This window comes from Chiroxiphia lanceolata, chromosome 4 (genome assembly GCF_009829145.1).
Source record: "Chiroxiphia lanceolata isolate bChiLan1 chromosome 4, bChiLan1.pri, whole genome shotgun sequence".
Taxonomy (NCBI): Eukaryota; Metazoa; Chordata; class Aves; order Passeriformes; family Pipridae; genus Chiroxiphia; species Chiroxiphia lanceolata.
This window is the reverse complement of record NC_045640.1, coordinates 416,956-435,332: the sequence shown is the minus strand read 5'-3', so window position 1 is coordinate 435,332 and position 18,377 is coordinate 416,956. Positions and strand designations below refer to the sequence as shown.

General features: G+C 67.7%; 1 protein-coding gene across 5 annotated transcripts; it reads left to right on the top strand.

Moving 5' to 3' along the window:
* Positions 1–14,211: 14,211 nt before the first annotated feature.
* On the top strand, positions 14,212–17,783 carry NAGK (N-acetylglucosamine kinase). 5 transcript variants are annotated; one of them, XM_032685950.1, is made up of 10 exons: positions 14,212–14,294; positions 15,029–15,113; positions 15,414–15,512; positions 15,592–15,733; positions 15,811–15,921; positions 15,996–16,108; positions 16,816–16,903; positions 17,142–17,239; positions 17,325–17,403; positions 17,489–17,783. In XM_032685950.1, the coding sequence occupies exons 1-10, from the start codon at positions 14,227–14,229 to the stop codon at positions 17,674–17,676; spliced, it is 1,071 nt and encodes a 356-aa protein (XP_032541841.1). In that variant the 5' UTR covers positions 14,212–14,226; the 3' UTR covers positions 17,677–17,783. The 5 variants fall into 5 exon arrangements, with proteins under 5 accessions (XP_032541841.1, XP_032541842.1, XP_032541845.1 ...); XM_032685951.1 differs by having other exon boundaries at positions 16,752–16,903; positions 17,489–17,625; XM_032685954.1 differs by lacking the exon at positions 16,816–16,903 and having other exon boundaries at positions 17,489–17,675.
* Positions 17,784–18,377: the final 594 nt, after the last annotated feature.

Here is an 18,377-nt window from a genome sequence, read left to right as displayed (position 1 = left end):
ATACCGGAAACCCACGGATGTGGGGGATCCCTAAATATACAGGGAACGCCGGGATGTGGGGGACCCCCAAATATACAGGGAACCCAGGGATGTGGGGGATCCCTAAATATACCGGGAAACCCGGGATGTGGGGGATCCCCAAATATACAGGGATCCCCGGGATGTGGGGGATCCCCAAATATACAGGGAACCCCGGGATGGGGGGGACCCCCAAATATACCGGGAACCCAGGGATGTGGGGGATCCCTAAATATACCGGGAAACCCGGGATGTGGGGGATCCCCAAATATACAGGGAACCCCGGGATGGGGGGGACCCCCAAATATACCGGGAACCCAGGGATGTGGGGGATCCCTAAATATACAGGGATCCCCGGGATGTGGGGGATCCCCAAATATACAGGGATCCCCGGGATGTGGGGGATCCCCAAATATACAGGGACCCCTGGGATGTGGGGGACTCCCAAATATACAGGGAACCTCGGGATGTGGGGGACTCCCAAATATACAGGAACCTCTGAGATATGGGGGACCCCCAAATATACAGGGAACCTCGGGATGTGGGGGACTCCCAGATATACCGGGAACCTCGGGATGTGGGGGACCCCCAAATATACAGGGACCCCTGGGATATGGGAGACCCAAATATACAGGGAACCCCGGGATGTGGGGGATCCCCAAATATACAGGGAACCCCGGGATGTGCAGGGCCCCCCAAAGTGTACAGGGCCCCCTAAAATGTACAGAGACCTCGGAATGTGAGAGGGGAACCCCAAATATACAGAGAGATCCCCCCAAATATACAGAGACCCCGGGATGTGCAGGGACCCATAAAGTGTACAGGGACCCCGAAATCTGCGGGGGGGAGGGAACTCCGGAATATACAGAGACCCCTGGAACGTGCAGGTACCCCCAAAGTGTACAGGGACCCTCGGACTGTGCAGGGACCCCTAAAATGTGCGGGGACCCGGAAATGTGCGGGGGGGACCCCCAAAGTGTACAGGGACCCGCAAACTGTGGAGGGACCCGAAATGCGGGGGGGAGACCCCGGAATATGCAGGGACCCCCACAGGGTATAGGGACCCCCAAACCGTGGAGGTGCCCGCACCCCCAAATCGTGCAGACACCCCGAAATGTACAGGGACCCCAGAACTGTGCGGGGACCTCGAAACTCGGGGTGACCCCAAAATGTACAGGCACCCACCCCCGAATTGTACAGAGATGCCCCCAAACCGTACAGGAACCCCCAAACCACCCAGGGACCCCCTAAAACATATGGGGACCCTGAACCATATGGAGACACCCTAAAATCGCACAGGGACCCCCAAACCATACAGGGACCCCCTAAAACATATGGGGACCCCCAACCCTATGGGGTCACCCCAAAACCGCACGGGAACCCCCAAACCTCACACGGATCCCCCCCAAACCATAAAGGGACCCCCAACTCCATAGGGACCCCCAAAACTGAGTAAGTGCCCCCACAAACCTTTCTAGGGACCCCCTGAAACCACCCGGGGACCCCCTTCACCTCCAAAGGAACCCCAACACACATATAGGGACCCCCACTCTGGGTTGGGGCCCCCCCACCCCCACACAGGGACCCCAAAGAGGGACCCCGGCCCCACCCCACAGCTCGGGCACCCCCCGGGGGGACCCTCAGTGCCCTCCCTGCCCTCGGGCTGGGGGGGCCCAAACTGGGGGGTTCTGGGTTGGGACTGGGTGGGCTGGACTGCACTGGGATGCGCTGGGAGGCACTGGGAGGCACTGGGCTGTACCGGGTGGGCTGTGCTGGGTTTGTACTGGGCGGGCACTGGGCTGTACTGGGCTTCCTTGGGATGTACTGGGCCGTACTGGGTTGGTACTGGGCTGTACTGGGCTTCCTTGGGATGTACTGGGCCGTACTGGGTTGGTACTGGGCCGTACTGGGTTGGTGCTGGGCCATACTGGGCTACACTGGGCTGTACTGGGTGGGCTGACTGGGCTGCACTGGGTTGGTACTGGACTGCACTGGACCTGCAGGGAGGATTTTGGGGTGCTGGGGGGCTCGTTTGGGGTGCTGGGGGGCTGACTTCGGGGGTGCTGGGGGCTCCCTGCGGGATGCTGGAATATTCCCTTTGGGGGTGCTGGGGGGTTCGTTTTGGGGGGCTGGGGGGCTGACTTCGGGGATGCAGGAATATTCCCTTTGGGGGTGCTGGGGAGGCTCATTTTTGGGGTGCAGCCCCTGCCCCCTCCCCGTAGCCCCCCGTGTGCCCGCGGCCCCCCCAGGAACGGGGGTGCCTGTGTATAGGGGGTGCGTGGAGGGGGTGCACGGGGGGCTGGATTTGCGGGGGGTGCGTGGGGGGGATGGTGCGGGGGACACTCGTGTGTGCCGTGCCCGTGCGGGGGGTGCGTGGGGAGGGGGTGCGGGGGACACTCGTGTGTGCCGTGTCCGTGCGGGGGGCGCGGGGGGGTCCCGTGTGTGTGCGGGGGGGGGGGTGGGCAGGGGACAGTGCGGGGCCGGCCCCGAGCCCCCCCCGCGGCCCTGGCACGGCCGGCACCGCTGACCCGGGGGGTCTGTGACCGCCCGGCGACCCCCCCAAAAGGGGGGGGGCTGCAGCTGGACCCCCACAAACACACAGGGCCCGGGAGAGAGAGCTGGGGGGGAAAGGGGCTGGGGCAGGAGGGGGGGAGCAGGTACAGGAATGGGGGCAGTTAAAGGGGTGGTTCAGAGGTGAGTGTGGGAACAGGGGTGGTTCAGGGGTGGCACAGGTGTGGGTACAGGGGTGGTTCAGCGGTGGGTTCAGGGGTGGTTCAGGGGTGGTTCAGATGTGGGTACAGGGGTGGTTCAGATGTGGGTACAGGGGTGGTTCAGCGGTGGTTCAGATGTGGGTACAGGGGTGGTTCAGATGTGGGTACAGGGGTGGTTCAGGGGTGGGTACAGGGGTGGTTCAGGGGTGGGTACAGGGGTGGTACAGGGGTGGTTCAGGAGTGGGTACAGGGGTGGTTCAGGTGTGGGTACAGGGGTGGTTCAGGGGTGGGTACAGGGGTGGTACAGGGGTGGTTCAGGGGTGGGTGTGGCCGCGTCCCCTGGGGACCCCTTTCGGCTCCTCTCCTCCCCTCGCTGGGCACAGAGCACCCCGTGCCACCTGTGAAGTCCCGACCTGCTCCCTGCTCTGCTCCTGCCCATTTCCAGACCCACCCTGGGCCTGGGAACGCCGTATAAATCCCTGGAAGCTGCTGGGGACCCTTTGGAATGAGGACACCGCGGGTCTGGGGGGCTCGGGTCCGGAGTGGGGGCGGCAGAGCCTGCGGTGCCCTGGGCCGGGGACCCCTCCCCGTGTCCCCTCACCCTCTCCCGTCCCCCCCCCGCCCTCTCCCCGTGTCCCCTCACCCTCTCCCCGTGTCCCCCCACCCTCTCTCCGTGTCCCCCCGCCCCGAGGTTTCCCATTTTCCCCACGAATCCCCCTTTTCTGCCCCTTTGGGGAGCCACCAAACCCAGGCACCCCGAGCACCTGAAGCACCCCGGGCACCCCAAGGCATCGTGGGCACCCCGAGCTCCCCAGGTACCCCACCAGGGTGGTCCTTACCCCCCACAGCCCCCCGGGGCCCCCCAGCCAAGCACCCACGGCCCCCCCAAGTCGCTGTGTCTCCGTCCCGGCCCTCGGGGACACTTTCCCAGCGGTGCCGGGACCGGAGGGTGCCGGATCCGTCCCCGGCCGAGGGGCTTTGGGACCCCCCGGGTGCGGCCGCGGGGGTGCGGGCGCTGCCCCCGGGGCTGGGCTGTGCGGGGGCTATTTTTAGGGACTTCTTTTCCCTTTTTGTTTTGTGTTTTCCCGGTTCAACCCAGCAGCCAAAGGCCCGTGAAGTCGCTCCCGCGCCCCGCCGGGAGCTGCCCGCGCTGCCGGCGCGCCCAGGCGCGAGTAATGTGCGAGAGCACCCCGGGAGCGGGCGCGACCGGCGCTGCCCGTCTCTTTTCCAGCTCTTTATGTATTTGACAGAGCTTTTTGCTGCTGCCCCCGCTCCCTCACACCCCTCCGGCTCCCCCTCCCTCCCTCTGCCTCCCCCCTCCCTGCCCGCAGGGCGCAGGGCACCCCAATTCTGCTGCCCCCTGGAACCCCCGGGTTTTGGGGGTTCTCGCTCCCCGCAGCCCCTCTGCGTCCTCAGGGACCGGGGTGGGGGTCCCCCCCCTTCCATGGACCCCCACGAACCCTGTCTGTCACCCCCCAGCTCCGTGCCCCCCCTCTGCCACGGGCTGGGGAATGAGCCCTGCTCATTCCCACGGGTGGGATTTACCCCCCCAGACATCCCACACGGATGGGATTTTCCCCCAAAGCCCCCCCTCTCCCAGCTCTGGATGGGATTTTGACCCCCAAATCCCGAGCACCTCCATGGATGGCATTTTGTGCCTCAATCCCTGACCACCCCCACGGATGGGATTTGCACCCCCAGCCCCCCCGGCTGGAGTTTCCTTCCCTCTTCCCACCCCCCAGCCATGACCTTTGTCCTCCCCACCCCATCCGTCCTCCCCCACCCCACACACCTTCCCCACCCCTCCGGGTCTGGGGGCGCAGCCAGGAAAGAGGGGGGCGGGCAGAAAGGGGGTGAGGAAGGATGGGGGGCAGGGAGGAAAGGGGGGCAGTCAGGAAGGTTGGGGGACAGTCAGGAACGGGGGGGGGGGGGTCAGTTAGGAAGAAGGATCAGTCAGGGAAGATTGGGATCAATCAGGGATGAGGGGATCGATCAGGAAGGGTGGGGGGCACTCAGGAAGGATGGGGATCAATCAGGAAGGATGGGGATCAATCAGGAAGGATGGGGGGCACTCAGGAAGGATGGGGATCAATCAGGAAGGATGGGGATCAATCGGGAAGGACTGGGATCAATCAGGAAGGATGGGGGGCACTCAGGAAGGATGGGGATCAATCAGGAAGGATGGGGATCAATCGGGAAGGACTGGGATCAATCAGGAAGGATGGGGGGCACTCAGGAAGGATGGGGGGCAGTCAGGAAGGACGGGGATCAATCAGGAAGGGTGGGGATCAATCAGGAAGGATGGGGGGCAGTCAGGAGGGACTGGGATCAATCAGGAAGGGTGGGGATCAATCAGGAAGGATGGGGGGCAGTCAGGAGGGACTGGGATCAATCAGGAAGGATGTGGATCAATCAGGAAGGATGGGGGGCAGCCAGGATGAGGGGGGGTCAGTCGGAGCAGGGGGGCAGCGGCTGGCGGGGCCCGGCCCCATTCCTTATGCATCCGTGCGCTGATGCAGCCTGACAGCCCGGGTGCATTTGGTACCTCGCACATCCCGGCCGGAGCCTCCTGCTATTTTGGTTGATGCTAATTTGCTCCGTGTTGGGCTGCGGTTCACGCTCCGGTCAGCCCTGCCTGATACTATATTCCCGTTTGTTCCGGGAAAGGTTTTCCTGTCAGCTCCCCTTAGCCTTGACGTGCTCCCCGAACTGTGAATGCAACGCAGCCGGGGACCGGCCATGTGAGCCCGGCGGCTCCGCGGCGCGGGGGCCGGGGGTGGGGACTGGGGGGCTCCCGCTGCCAGAGCCCCCGGAGCAGCGGGGGTCGGGGAGGGCAGAGGCGATGGGACCCCCGAGCGGGGGGCACCCCGTTATCAGCGCCCCCCGATCGCTGAGGAGAGAAGAGGCGATGGGGCCCCACCCTGCTCTCCTCCCCCAGAGCGCCGAGGCGGTGGGACCCCAGAGCGGGGGGCACCCCAATCCCATAGACCCCAAATCGCCACAGCTCGGGGACGGTCGAGGCGACGGGACCCCAAGACAGGGGACACCCCCCTGCCCTCGCCCCGAGGTAGCCACAGCAAGGGGAGGGGAGAGGCGAGGGGACCCCGGGGTGGGGGTTTGGGGGTCCCGGTGGCAGGGGAGCTCTGAGAGCTGTAGGAACCAGAGCGATACTCCCCCCCCGCAGCCCTGAACCTGCTCCCCCGCCCCAGCGCCCCACACATGGCACCAGCATGTCCCCGTCAGGCCCGGGGGGAGCTGTTTCGGGGGTGCTGTCCCGCCTCGGTGGGGGTTCGGGGGTCCCATCTCCCATCAGTGAGGGTTCAGGGGTCCCGTCTCCCCTCGGTCAGGGTTTGAGGGTCCCATCTTCCCTTGGTGGGTTTTGGGGGTCCCCATTTTCCCCTTGGCTGGGGTTCAGTGGTCCCATCTTCCTTTAGCTGAGGTCTGGGGGTCCCATCTCCCCTTGGTGGCAGTTCAAATGTCCCGTCTCCCCTTAGACGAGGTTTGGGGGTTCCATCTCCCCTCGGTGAGGCTTCACGGATCCCATCTCCCTTTGGACAAGCTTTGGGGGGCTCAGGGGTCATGTCTCCCCTTGGTGGGAGCTCAGGGGTCCCGTTTCCCCTCGGTGGGGTTCAGGGGCTCCATCTCCCCTCAGTGGGGGTTCGGGGGTCCCGTGTCCCCTCTGTGGGGGTTCGGGGGTCCCGTCTCCCCCCGATGCTCCACGCTGCCGCCACCGCCGCCTCTCCCTGCCGGGCTCTCCCGAGCCTGGACTGCCCTCTAGTTCCCGGCTGGCGGGGACACAGCGGGGACCTCCCGGGGTGGCTCCTCGGCAGGACCCCCCGGATGCCCACCCAGCGGGATCCCCCCGGGTGACACCCCCGAGCGGCTCCGGGGCCACCGTCCCTCGGTGCGGGGACACGGACACGGCGACAGCACATCGTCACCCCCTCGGGTCCCCTTCCCCCGAGACCCCCGCGGGGCGGGGGGTGCTGGGGTGACCCCGTGCGTGGTGACAGTCCCCCCAACCCCAAACACCCCTCGGAGCGGGTGTCCCGGGGGGAGCACCCCCTCGGCACAGCACCCCGACCCCCCGCACCCACCCAGCCCAGCAGGACACGGGGGCGCCGCGGGGTCCCTCCCCACCGCCACGGGGGATGGGCAGGATCAGGATCCCCCTCGGCGACCCCAACCCCCCGTGGGCAGCCCCCGAGTGCCGGGCCGGGGGGGCCGAGGGGGCCGGGGGCTGCGTCAGCGGGGGATTAGCGGGGCCGGGATCCGCCTGAGCCCGTGATCCCGCTTAGTCCGGGGGCCCCCGCGCCCGCCCGGAGGGGGCTTAGCGGCCCCTGACGCCACCCGAAGCCGTCACCGGCTCCCCGACCCCCGGAGGGACGTGGGGACACAGAGAGGAGGTGGCAGAGCCGGCGTCGCCCGTGGGCTGCCCCCCAAATCCTCGCCCGTGCAGGGTCCGGGGGTCCCTTGCTGCAGGGGGTGATTCTCAGGTGGCCGGTGCGGGGCTGGGACCCTCCTGCCCATCCCACTCGGGCTCTGCACCCACGGGGAGGGGGGGAGAAGGAGCTTTTTAGGGACAAGCCCCGCACCCCGGTGTGGCACCCTGAGACCTCGCCCCCCGCGCTGGCTCCGGGCTCATTCCCGGCTCCCGGGGAGCACCGGGAGAGTCCCGGCACGTCCCAGCGCACACCCGCGCGTGGCGGGAGGAGCGGGGCCGGCACCCCCGGGTCAGCGGGCCACGGCCAGCGCGGGGCCACCAGCCGGGTGACGCCAGCCCGGCGACACCAGCGCGGCTCCAAATCCCTCCTGTGAGCCGGAAAAAATCCCTCCTCGGGAGTTTATTAACTCGTTTTCAGCGCCGGCCCCGCGGCGGCCGCGCGGCACCGAAGTAGGTCAGGCGTGTGCCGCGGCCACGCGGCGACCCCACGGGTGACCCCACGGGGGCGGGGGGGTCCCACGGGCCCGGCCGGTCCCCCACCGCGTCACCCCCCGCTCGGGGACGCGGCACGGGCGGGGCGGTGACACGTTGGCGGCCGCGCGTCCCCGCCGGGTGCGGGCACGCGGCTCCCCACGCGTGTGCGCGGCCACGTGCGCTCCGCACATGTGTGTGTGTGTGTGTGTGTGTGTGTGCGCGTGGATCCGGGCGGGGGGGACACTGAGGAACGGGGGGGCGGCGGTGCTGCCCCAAAGGGCTCGGGGGGATCCTCTCCACACCCCCCCGCTGCCGGCAATAAGATCAATTAGCGCAGCAGCGATCGGGGTTAACGAGCGGCTCCCGCCCCCAGCAGACCCCCCCCGGCCCCGGCAATGCTCTGCCTCCGAGGAGGGGCCCCGAGCCCCCCCCCGGCACCGGGACCCCCGCGCTGGGGGGGTTCGGGGCTCCCGGGGCTTGCTGGGTGGGGTCGGGGCTGCGAAATGCTGAGTCGGCAAATCTGCTTCGGCGGAGGGCGGGGTGGGTGTGGGAGGGGTGGGGGTCCGGTCTGGGGGTGATGGGCACCCCCTCAGCATCTCCCCTGGACTGGGGGGGCCTGGAGCTGGATCTGTGCCTGTCCATATCCCTGCCCCTATCCCAGTCCTCATCCCCACTCCTGTCTCCATCTCTGTGCCCGTCCTCTATCCCCACCCCATCCCCAACCCTGGACTCATCCATAGCCCCTCCCCATCCCCATTCCAATCCCTGGCACCATCCCCATCCCCATCCCTGCCCCTATTCCTGTCCCCATCTTTATCCCTGTCCCCATCCCCATTCCCCCCCATCACTACCCCCAACCCTGTCCCTGTCCCTGTCCCCATCCCATCCTCGTCCTCATCCCCATCTCCATCCTTATCCCTGTTCCCATCCTTCTGTCCTTATCAATGTCCCTCTCCCTGTCCCCATCCCCATCCCTGTTCCCATTCCCATCCCCATCCCTATTCCCTTCCCCGTCCCCATTCTCCATCCACATCCCTGTCCCTGCCCCATTCCATCCTTGTCCCTATCACTATCCCTGTCCCTGCCCCATTCCATCCTTCTCCCTTCTCGCTATCCCTGTCCCTGCCCCATTCCATCCCTGTCCCTATCACTATCCCTGTCCCTGCCCCATTCCATCCTTGTCCCTATCACTATCCCTGTCCCTGCCCCATTCCATCCTTTTCCCTGCCGCTATCCCTGTCCCTGCCCCATTCCATCCCTGTCCCCATCACTATCCCTGTCCCTGCCCCATTCCACCCTTGTCCCTGTCACTATCCCTGTCCCTGCCCCATTCCACCCTTGTCCCTGTCACTATCCCTGTTCCTGCCCCATTCCACCCTTGTCCCTGTCACTATCCCTGTTCCTGCCCCATTCCACCCTTGTCCCTGTCACTATCCCTGTTCCTGCCCCATTCCACCCTTGTCCCTGTCACTATCCCTGTTCCTGTTCCCATTCCACCCTTGTCCCTGCCACTATCCCCGTCCCTACCCCATTCCATCCCTGTCCCTGCCACTATCCCTGTCCCTGCCCCATTCCATCCCTGTCCCTGTCCCGCCTGTGCAGGCAGGGTGGGAGCTCTGTGGGTGCACGTGGGTGTCATTCCCTGATGGAAAGCCGTGAGCCCATCCCAGTGCTGGGCCCCGACCCTCGGAGCCGCTGCCCCGGGACACGCGGGAGCCCCTGGAATGGGCCGGAGCCACGGGAGCCACCCTGGGTGTCCCCAGTGCCACCACCCCAGAGCAGCTGCCTGAGCTGGGACCCCAACACTGCCACCCCCAGCCCCCAAATCCCCCCACCCCGGGTCACCCCCTGCCCTCCCACCTCCCCCTGCCCCTCCGGAATTCACCTCCGCGGCCTCTCCGCAGTGTCCGGGTGGAACGGGGCAGATCCTGGGCACAAACGGCACCCACACGATCCCCTTCCTGGGGGGATGGGGCCGGGAAAACCCCAGGAGGGCACAGTGGAGACACCCGGGAATATGGGATGGGATGGAGGGATGGAGAGAGAGATGGACGGGTGGATGCATGGAGGGATGGATGGAAGGAAGGAGGGAGGGAGGGAGGGATCAACGGATGGATGGAGGGATGGAGGTGTGGATGGATGGAGAGACAGAGGGATGGGGGATGGATGGATGGGTGGATGGATGGATGGATGGATGGATGGATGAGAGGATGGAGGGAGGAATGGAGGGATGAAGTGATGAAGGGATGGAGGAAAGGGGGATAGAGGAATGGATGGATGGGGATGGATGGATGAATGGATGGAGGGTGAAGCAGTGAAGGGATGGAGGGAAAGAAGGGCAGAGGGATTCAGGGAGGGACGGATGGACAGAGGGAGGGACGAGAGGATGGAGGGACAAGGGGGCGGATGCTGAGTTGGATGGATGCATGGATGGATGCATGGATGCATGGATCTATGCATGGATGCATGGATGCATGGATAGGAGGATGGAAGGATGGCTGGAGGAATGGCTGGACTGATGGATGAACAGACACATGGATGGATGGACTCTGGGAATGGGCAGAGGGATGAACAGACAGACGGATGGATGGACTCTGGGAATGGGCAGAGGGATGAACAGACAGACGGATGGATGGACTCTGGGAGCAGGCAGAGGGACAGACAGAACCTACCGCTGAGCTGGAGCCTCCGGGAGCAGAGCGGGTTCCAGAGCTGGGAGAGGGCAGGTGGGCACAGGGAAGGACACACGGACAGGTCCCACTTCCCTGCGTGTCCCAGCTCTCCTGGTTGGTGCCTTGTGCCAGTGCCAGCGGCAGGGACAAGTCCCTGTGCTGTGCCACCACGGCAGGAGCCACCACAGCCCTGGCACCGCCGCGCCGGCTGGGGATGGGGATGGGGATGGGGATCGGTGCAGAGTCGCCCCAAATCCGGTCCCAAGGGCTGCCTGGCCATGGGGCAGTCGCCCACCCCATCCCACCACCGCCCCAGCCCCGTTCTCCCGCTCACCATCCTCTTCTTCCACACAGGACGTCCCCGGGATGTCCCCGGGATGTCCCCGGTGCCGCTCCGGCCCCGGCTCAGCGCCGGCACCACAGCCCAAATCCCGGCGGGATGGATCCCAGCCCCGAAATACAGCTCAGCCCCTCCAAAATCACTGCTTCCACGTGGAATAAATCCGTTCATGGAATAAATCCGTTCCTGGCTGGGCCTTCCTCCGCATCTCCTTCCTCTGCCTCCCCAGCCGGGTCCTGTGCGGCTCCGGCACCCAGAGCATGGAGCGGGGCTGAGCCGGGGTAACCGAGGGAGCTCAGCCCAGGTTTGGGGGGCTCAGCCCACGCTTGGGGGGCTCAGCCCACCTTCCCACGCTCCGATGTCCCCCCTCTGTCCCGCTGCCCTCGCTCACCCTCCCCACACCCGCACGGAACCCACGGGGACGGAGCCGCCCGGGAATACCTGGGGTCTGGTGGGGTCGGGGTGTCCCCTGGAGCATTCCCAGCTCCCACACTCTGTTCCTGGGAGTCTGCAGAGGCACCAGGAGGTTCGCTGCCCGTTTGCCCACAACCCCCAGATGCCCGTGTCTCCCCCCAACCCTCCCACGCGCCCGGGCTTCGATCCCGCCCGAGGGATCCCTCCGGTGCCACCCGCTCGGATCCCCGGCGGGGGGAGCTCGGGGGGCCCTGGGGAGCGCTGCCCTCCAGCCCTGGCTCCCGAGCGGGGTGGTGGGACGCGGTCTGGGCGCTCCCGGAGCCCAGGGTGGCACCGGCCCCGCGGGGACAGCGCTGTCCCACCCCGCGGGCCTGGTGGGACACGGCCCCGGCCCCGCGGACTCACCGGCAGCTCCCGGCCCGCGGCGGCTCCGCTCAAACTTTGCCACAAGTTGAGACAAAGGCGGCGGGTGCCGTCCCCTGTCCCCCGGCCCTGCTGTCCCCAGACAGGCTGGTGCCACCAGGACTTAATGAGGGCACGAGGGCGGTGGGCTCAGGGGCTGCACACGCACACGCGGCGCCTTAACCCTTCCCCTGCCGCTCCTCCCCCGCCTTTGGGGGGGCCGGGCTCCCTGCACCTGCTCCCGGCCTGGGGGGGGTCCCTCCCGCAGCACCCCAAGACCCCCGGCCTGGAAAACGCCTGGAAGGATGTGGATAATCCCGAGCATCTTCTGGCTGGTCCCAGCCCTCAGCCCACCATGTCCCTCCGCAGCACCTCGTGGCCACGGGGCACCCCCGGCCCCGGGAAGGAGGGTCCCCCTGGGGAGGAGGGACCCCCCAGCCCCGGGTGTCACCCCCCACCCCACAGAAGGGCTGGGGGGAGCTGACCCCAGTCCTGGCTCCTGCCGCTCCACTGGTGTCCCCATTTCTGCCCTCGGGACCAGGGAAGCCCCGGCAGCAGCACCGTGGCCGTGCCGGGAGTGGGGTGACCTGGCTGGTGCTGCCAGGTGGGAACGAGCCCCCGGCCATGCTGGGCCCCCTGATCCCTCCTCTGGCTCGGTCCCCACTGCCCCACCCGGTCACAGTCCCTCCCACTGCTCATCCCACCTGCCCTGCTTCCCACACCTTCCCTTTCCATTCTGATGGAAATGGAGCCTATCCCTCATCCATCCCTCCATCCATCCCTCCCTCCATCCATCCCTCCATCCATCCATCCATCCCTCCATCCCTCCATTCATCCCTCCATCCATCCTTCCATCCATCTCTCCATCCATCCCTCCATCCCTCCATCCCTCCATCCAACCCTCCATCAATCCTTCCATCCCTCCATCCATCCATCCTTCCATCCCTCCTTCCATCCATCCATCCTCCATTCCTCCATCCCTCTAATCCTCCATCTGCTCCCTTGGCCACTTCTCCATCTCTCTCCAGCCTTCATCATCCATCATCCTCTGCATCCCTCTGCCCTTCCAGCTTATCCCTCCACACATCCATCCATCCTCTTCATCCATCCATCTGCTCCCACCATTCACCTCTCCATCGTCTCCATCCCTCTGCCCACCTGGCTTATCCCTCCCTTTCTCCCTCCCTCCCCTTCATCCATCCCTCCATCCATCCCTCCCTCCATCCATCCCTCCGTCCATCCCTCCATCCATCCCTCCATCCATCCTCTTCATCCACCCACCCCTCTGCCTTCTCCATCTGCCCCTCCCTCCATCCTCTCCATCCATCTGCTCAACCATCCCTCTCTCCACCATCTCCACCATCCTCTCCATCCCTCTGCCTTCCCATCCTCTCCGTCCTTCCTTCCATCCCTGCATCCACCCCCATCCATCCTCCTGCCTGTCCTCTGCCTCCATCCACACCTCCACCCTTTCGATCCATCCACCCTTCCCTCTTCTCCAGCCACCCATCTCATCTGCCCATCGCTCTGTCCCTCCACCCTCTCCATCCCTCCATCCCTCCCTTCGTGCTCTCCACTCCTCCATTCCCCCATCCCTCCCTCCATCCCTCCCTCCCTCCCTCCCTCCCTCCATCTCCCCCTCCCTCCATCCCTCCATCTTATCCCTCCGTCCATTTTCTCCCTCCCTCTCTCTGCCCACCCACCCTCCGCCCACTCTCCGTCCTCTCCCTCCATCTGTCCCTCCATCTGTCCCTCCCTCTCCCTCCCTCCCTCTCCCTCCCTCCCCGGCCCCGGGGACACGTGGCTGTCCCCGCTGCCCCCGCTGCCATCACTGTCACCTCTGTCCCCCGCGGAGGGGCCGCCCGCCCGCGGGAGGGGCTCAGCTGTGCCCCCCGCCCCCCGCCCCTCGCCCCCCGCGGCCGGGGGGTCTCACAGCTGCCCTCGCGTCCCCCACCCACGGGGACACTCGTGGGGGGGACCCACGGGAGGACCCACCCCATGGGGGACGGGGCCGTGGGGACAGAGGGGCCCCCGGTGCCGCGGTGGGCGCGTCCCCAAGCGCTCCGTGGGGAGGGGGGGCGGCAGTGGGGGGACCCCCCGTGCGGGGCCGGAGCGGTTGGATCGGGTCCGATTGCGGGGGGCTGGGGGGGGGTTGTGGGGGGAGTTGTGGGGGGGCTGTGGGGGGGCTGTGGGGGGGCTGCGGGGGGGCTGTGGAAGGGTTGTGGGGGGGCTGTGGGGGGGCTGTGGGGGGGTTGTGGGGGGCTGTAGGGGGGGTTGTGTGCGTGGGGCGCGGTGTCACGGGGGGTGCGTGTCTGGGTGAGGGACTGGGGGGTGTCTCACGGGCGGGTGGGGGGCGGGTGAGTGCGGAGGGGTTATGTCGCGATAGGGGCTGTATCTGAGGCCGCGCGTGGGGCCGTGTCGCGGGTGGGACCGCCGGGCTGTGTCCCGGGTGATCCCGGGGGGCCCGGGACCCCCGAGGGGGGCAGGACGGCGACACGGGGTGGGCACAAGGACCCGGGGCGGGCGGGAGGGCGGGGCCAACGCTCAGGGGGCGTGGCCAACGCTTAGGGGGCGGGGAGAGGGCGGGGGCTCGATCTGTGGCGTGCCGGGTGGGCGTGGCCATGGGCGGGACATGGTGTGTCTGGCTGTGAAGCCACGCCCATAGGGGGCGTGTCCAGATCTATCTATGGCGATGGGCGTGTCCATAGAATATATACGGCAGTGGGTGTGGCCGGTTGCGATGTCACGCCCATGGGCGGGGCCCGAGGGGGCGGGGCTGTGGCGGCCACGATGGCGTCGCTGTTCGGCGGCGTGGAGGGGTGAGGGGTCCCGGGAGGGGTGAGGGGTGTCTGAAGGGGTGAGGGGTCACGGGAGGGTGAGGGAGCCCGGGAGGGGTGAGGGGTCCCCGGGAGGAGTAAGGGGTGTCTGGAGGGGTGAGGGTCCCGTGGAGGGATGAGGGTCCCGTGGAGGGATGAGGGTCCCGTGGAGGGATGAGGGTCCCGTGGAGGGATGAGGGATCTCGGGAGGGATGAGGGGTCTCTGGAGGGGTGAGGGGTGTCTGTAGGGCTGAGGGGTCCTGGGGAGGGCTGAGGGGTCGCGCCGCGGGCAGAGGGGCTCCCCGAGGCTCCTCACCCCCATCCCCCGGGCACCCCCACCTCCCTGATGGCCCCCGACCCGCCGCTCCCGGGGACCCCCAGCCTAGGGGGGGTCGCAGGAGGGGTCGCGGGGGCAGGAACCGATGGAGGAGCAGCCGAGGACCCCATCCGGCCCCCTCCCCGATCGACTCCTGCCCCCCCGACCCCTCCTGCCCTGTCCAGGGTGTGGCCGGGGACCGAGGTCAGTGGGGCAGGGTCAGCACCCCGCCACTCGCAGGGACCCCCATCCTGGTCCCACCCCCCTCCAGGGACCCCCATCCTGGTCCCACCCTCCTCCTATCACCCCTAAGTGCTGCTCTAGGGGCTGGTGGGGCTGAGTGGGGGTCCCCCCCTCGGTGGGCTGGGGTGTGGGGGGCTGTGGGGTGGTGCTGGCAGTGTGTCCCCCCCTCTCTCGGCAGCGGGGGCACCCACTCCAGGGTGGTGCTGGTGTCTGGAGATGGGCAAATCCTGGCCGAGACAGAGGGACCCTGCACCAACCACTGGGTGAGCTGGGGGACACCCCCTCCCCAGCCCGGGGGGGTACAGGGCATGGAGGGGGGCACGGGACATGGGGAGGGGGTCTGAGGCCTGGAGGGGGGTACAGGGCACGGAGGGGGGACGCAGGACACGGGGGGCTGGTTCTGGCTGTCCCCACGCTCCCAGGACGCTTGGGTGGGATGAAGCCACTGGAGAAGGTTCCGGGGTGTCCCCCCTCTCGTGGCTGCCGTGGAGCCACGTGGGACCCCCGGGGAGGGAGCCTGGGGCGGGCCGGGGGGGCTTTAGGGTGTCCCCCCCGTGTCCCAGCTCATCGGCTCCGAGAAGTGCCTGGAGAGGATCGAGCGCATGGTCAGCGAGGCCAAGAGCAAGGCGGGGGCCGACCCCCAGGTCCCCCTGCGCTCCCTGGTGAGGCCCCCCCGTCCCCCCGCCCCGGGACCCCCCCCCGGGCACACCCCGGGGCTGACGGGGACCCTCGGGGGGGCAGGGGCTGTCCCTGAGCGGGGGGGACCAGCAGGACGCCATTGGGAAGCTGACGGAGGAGCTGCACCGGCGCTTCCCCCACCTGAGCCAGAGCTACTTCATCACCACCGACGCCGTGGGGGCCATGGCCACGGCCACCGACCACGGTGGGGACCCCGGGGGGGGGCGCGGCGGGGGGACAACCCGGCACAGGGGGTGACGGTGCCGCCCCCCGGCCCCGCAGGGGGGATCGTGCTGATCTCGGGCACCGGCTCCAACTGCAAACTCATCAACCCCGACGGCTCCGAGACCGGCTGCGGAGGATGGGGGCACATGATGGGCGACGAAGGCTCCGGTGAGCCCGGGGGGGCCGGGGGGGCCGGGGAGCTCCGGGGGGGGGGGCCGAGGCGGCCCCTGACCCCCCCCCAGCGTACTGGATCGCCCACCAGGCCGTGAAGATGGTGTTTGACTGCATGGACAACCTGGAGGTGCCGCCCCACGACGTCGGATACGTCAGGCAGGCCATGTTCGACTACTTCCAGGTGCTGCGGGGGGCTGGCAGGGGGCTGGGGGGGTGTCAGGGGCTGGGGGGGCTGGCAGGGAACTGGGGTGGGCTCTGGGATGTGTATCAGGGTCCCAGTGGGCTCCAGGATGGGTGTCAGGGTCTGGGGGGGCTCTGGGATGTGTATCAGAGTCCCAGTGGGCTCCAGGATGGTTGTTGGGGTCCCAGTGGGCTCTGGGATGTGTATTGGGGTCCCAGTGGGCTCTGGGATGGGGGCTGGGGTCCTGGGGGGGCTCTGGGGTGTGTGAAGGGTTCTGGGGGGGCTCTGGGGTGTGTGCAGGGTCCTGGGGGCTCTGGGCTGGGTGTCAGGGTAAGGGGGAGCTCTGGGCTGTGTTCTGGGTACAAGGGGACTCTGGGCTGTGTTCTGGGTACAAGGGGACTCTGGGCTGTGTTCTGGGTACAAGGGGACTCTGGGCTGTGTTTTGGGTACAAGGGGACTCTGGGCTGTGTTTTGGGGTCCAGGGGACTCTGGGCTGTGTTTTGGGGTCCAGGGGACTCTGGGCTGTGTTCTGGGGTCCGGGGGGCTCTGGGCTCAGTACTGGGATCCAGGGGGGTCTCTAGGCTGTGTGTGGGGTGCAGGGGATGCTCTCAGCTGCACAGTGGGATGGGGTCCCTGTCCCCAGGGCGGGTCCCCTGTGCAGCCGGGCCCCAGAGCTCCCCTGTGCCCCCCCCATCGCTGCCCCCCAGATCTCGGACAGGATGGGGCTCCTGACCCACCTCTACCGCACCTTCGAGAAGTCCAAGTTCGCGGGGTTTTGCCAGAAGCTGGCAGAGGGTAGGGAGGCCCCTTCGGGGGGGGGGAGCTGTCCCGGCCCCCCTGGGCAGTGTCACCCCGTTTGTCCCTCCCGGTGCCACTCCCCGATCTCTGCCCCGGGCGCACCCTGAGCACCCTCTGCCCTCCTCGGGGGGGTTGGGACACACGGGTGCCACCCCGTCCCCTGCAGCTTGTGGGACCCCCGGGGGGCGCAGGGGGGGTCCCAGGTCCCCGTCCCACCCCCCCACCCCGTCCCCAGGCGCCCAGGCCGGGGACCCTCTGTGCTGCCACATCTTCACCAAGGCGGGCGAGGTGCTGGCGCGGCACGTGGTGGCCGTGCTGCCCAAGATCGACCAGGTGAGCGCCCACCTGGGGCTGGGGGGGGGGCTCAGGGGTGGGAGGGGTCTCGGCACCCTCCCCTCACCCACCCCGACCCCCCCAGAGCCTGTTCCTGGGGGAGCTGGGGCTGCCCATCGTGTGCGTGGGCTCCGTGTGGAACAGCTGGGAGCGGATGCAGGCGGGTGAGCGCAGGGACGGGGGGACGGGAGGGCCCGGGGGTCCCTCGTGACCCCCCCGTGTGTCCCCCCCGTGTGTCCCCGTCCCCAGGGTTCATCCAGGTGCTGGCCCAGGCCCGGGATGAGGCCCCGGGCCGCGTGTTCTCCCGGTTCAGCCTCCTGAAGCTGAAGCGCTCGTCGGCCCTGGGGGGGGCCCGGCTGGGGGCCCGGAATGTGGGGATGGCCCTGCCCCTGGACCGAGCTGGGAACGTGGATGTGTTCTACACACACGTGTTCTGAGGGACCCCAAAAACGGGGGCACGCCCCAAAAACGGGGGGACACCCCAGCAACGGGGGGGGCTCGGACTGAGGGGTTTGTGGTTTGGCAATAAAAAGGTTGCACTGCCCGAAGGGGAGTGGGGTGAGGTGGGGAGAGGGGCTGGGGGGGTGGGAGAGTGGGGATGGGGCTGAGATTGTGGGGATGGGGCTGAGACTGTGGGGATGGGGCTGAGATTGTGGGGATGGGGCTGAGACTGTGGGGATGGGGCTGAGACTGTGGGGATGGGGCTGAGACTGTGGGGATGGGGCTGAGATTGTGGGGATGGGGCTGAGATTGTGGGGATGGGGCTGAGACTGTGGGGATGGGGCTGAGATTGTGGGGATGGGGCAAGATGGGGATGGAAATGTGGGGCTGGAAGCACAGGGATGGGGCAGGATAGTGCAGGGTGGGGCTGGGAGTGTGGGCATGGGGCACAACGGGGATGGGGCAGGAGAGAACTGAGAGAGTGGGACTGGAGAAAAATGGGGCTGGAGGCCGGGATGGGGCTGGGAGAGCAGGGGATGGGGGTGGGAGCACGGGGATGGGCAGGACGGGCCTGGGGCTGGAAGTGTGGGGCCAGGAACAGCAGCCACGGGACAGGAACTGTCCCCAGCTCAGCCCTGCTGGGGGTGGGAACCCCCCGAGCCGAGGGGGGGCTGCTGGGAAACCCCTGAAGGTTCCT

Excerpts from the sequence above, each read along its gene's own strand:
- NAGK (XM_032685950.1), top strand. The coding sequence starts at position 14,227 with ATGGGCGGGGCCCGAGGGGGCGGGGCTGTGGCGGCCACGATGGCGTCG. Across the intron at positions 15,513-15,591 it reads AGGTCCCCCTGCGCTCCCTG|GGGCTGTCCCTGAGCGGGGG; the intron begins GTGAGGCCCCCC and ends TCGGGGGGGCAG. Across the intron at positions 16,109-16,815 it reads CCATGTTCGACTACTTCCAG|ATCTCGGACAGGATGGGGCT; the intron begins GTGCTGCGGGGG and ends GCTGCCCCCCAG.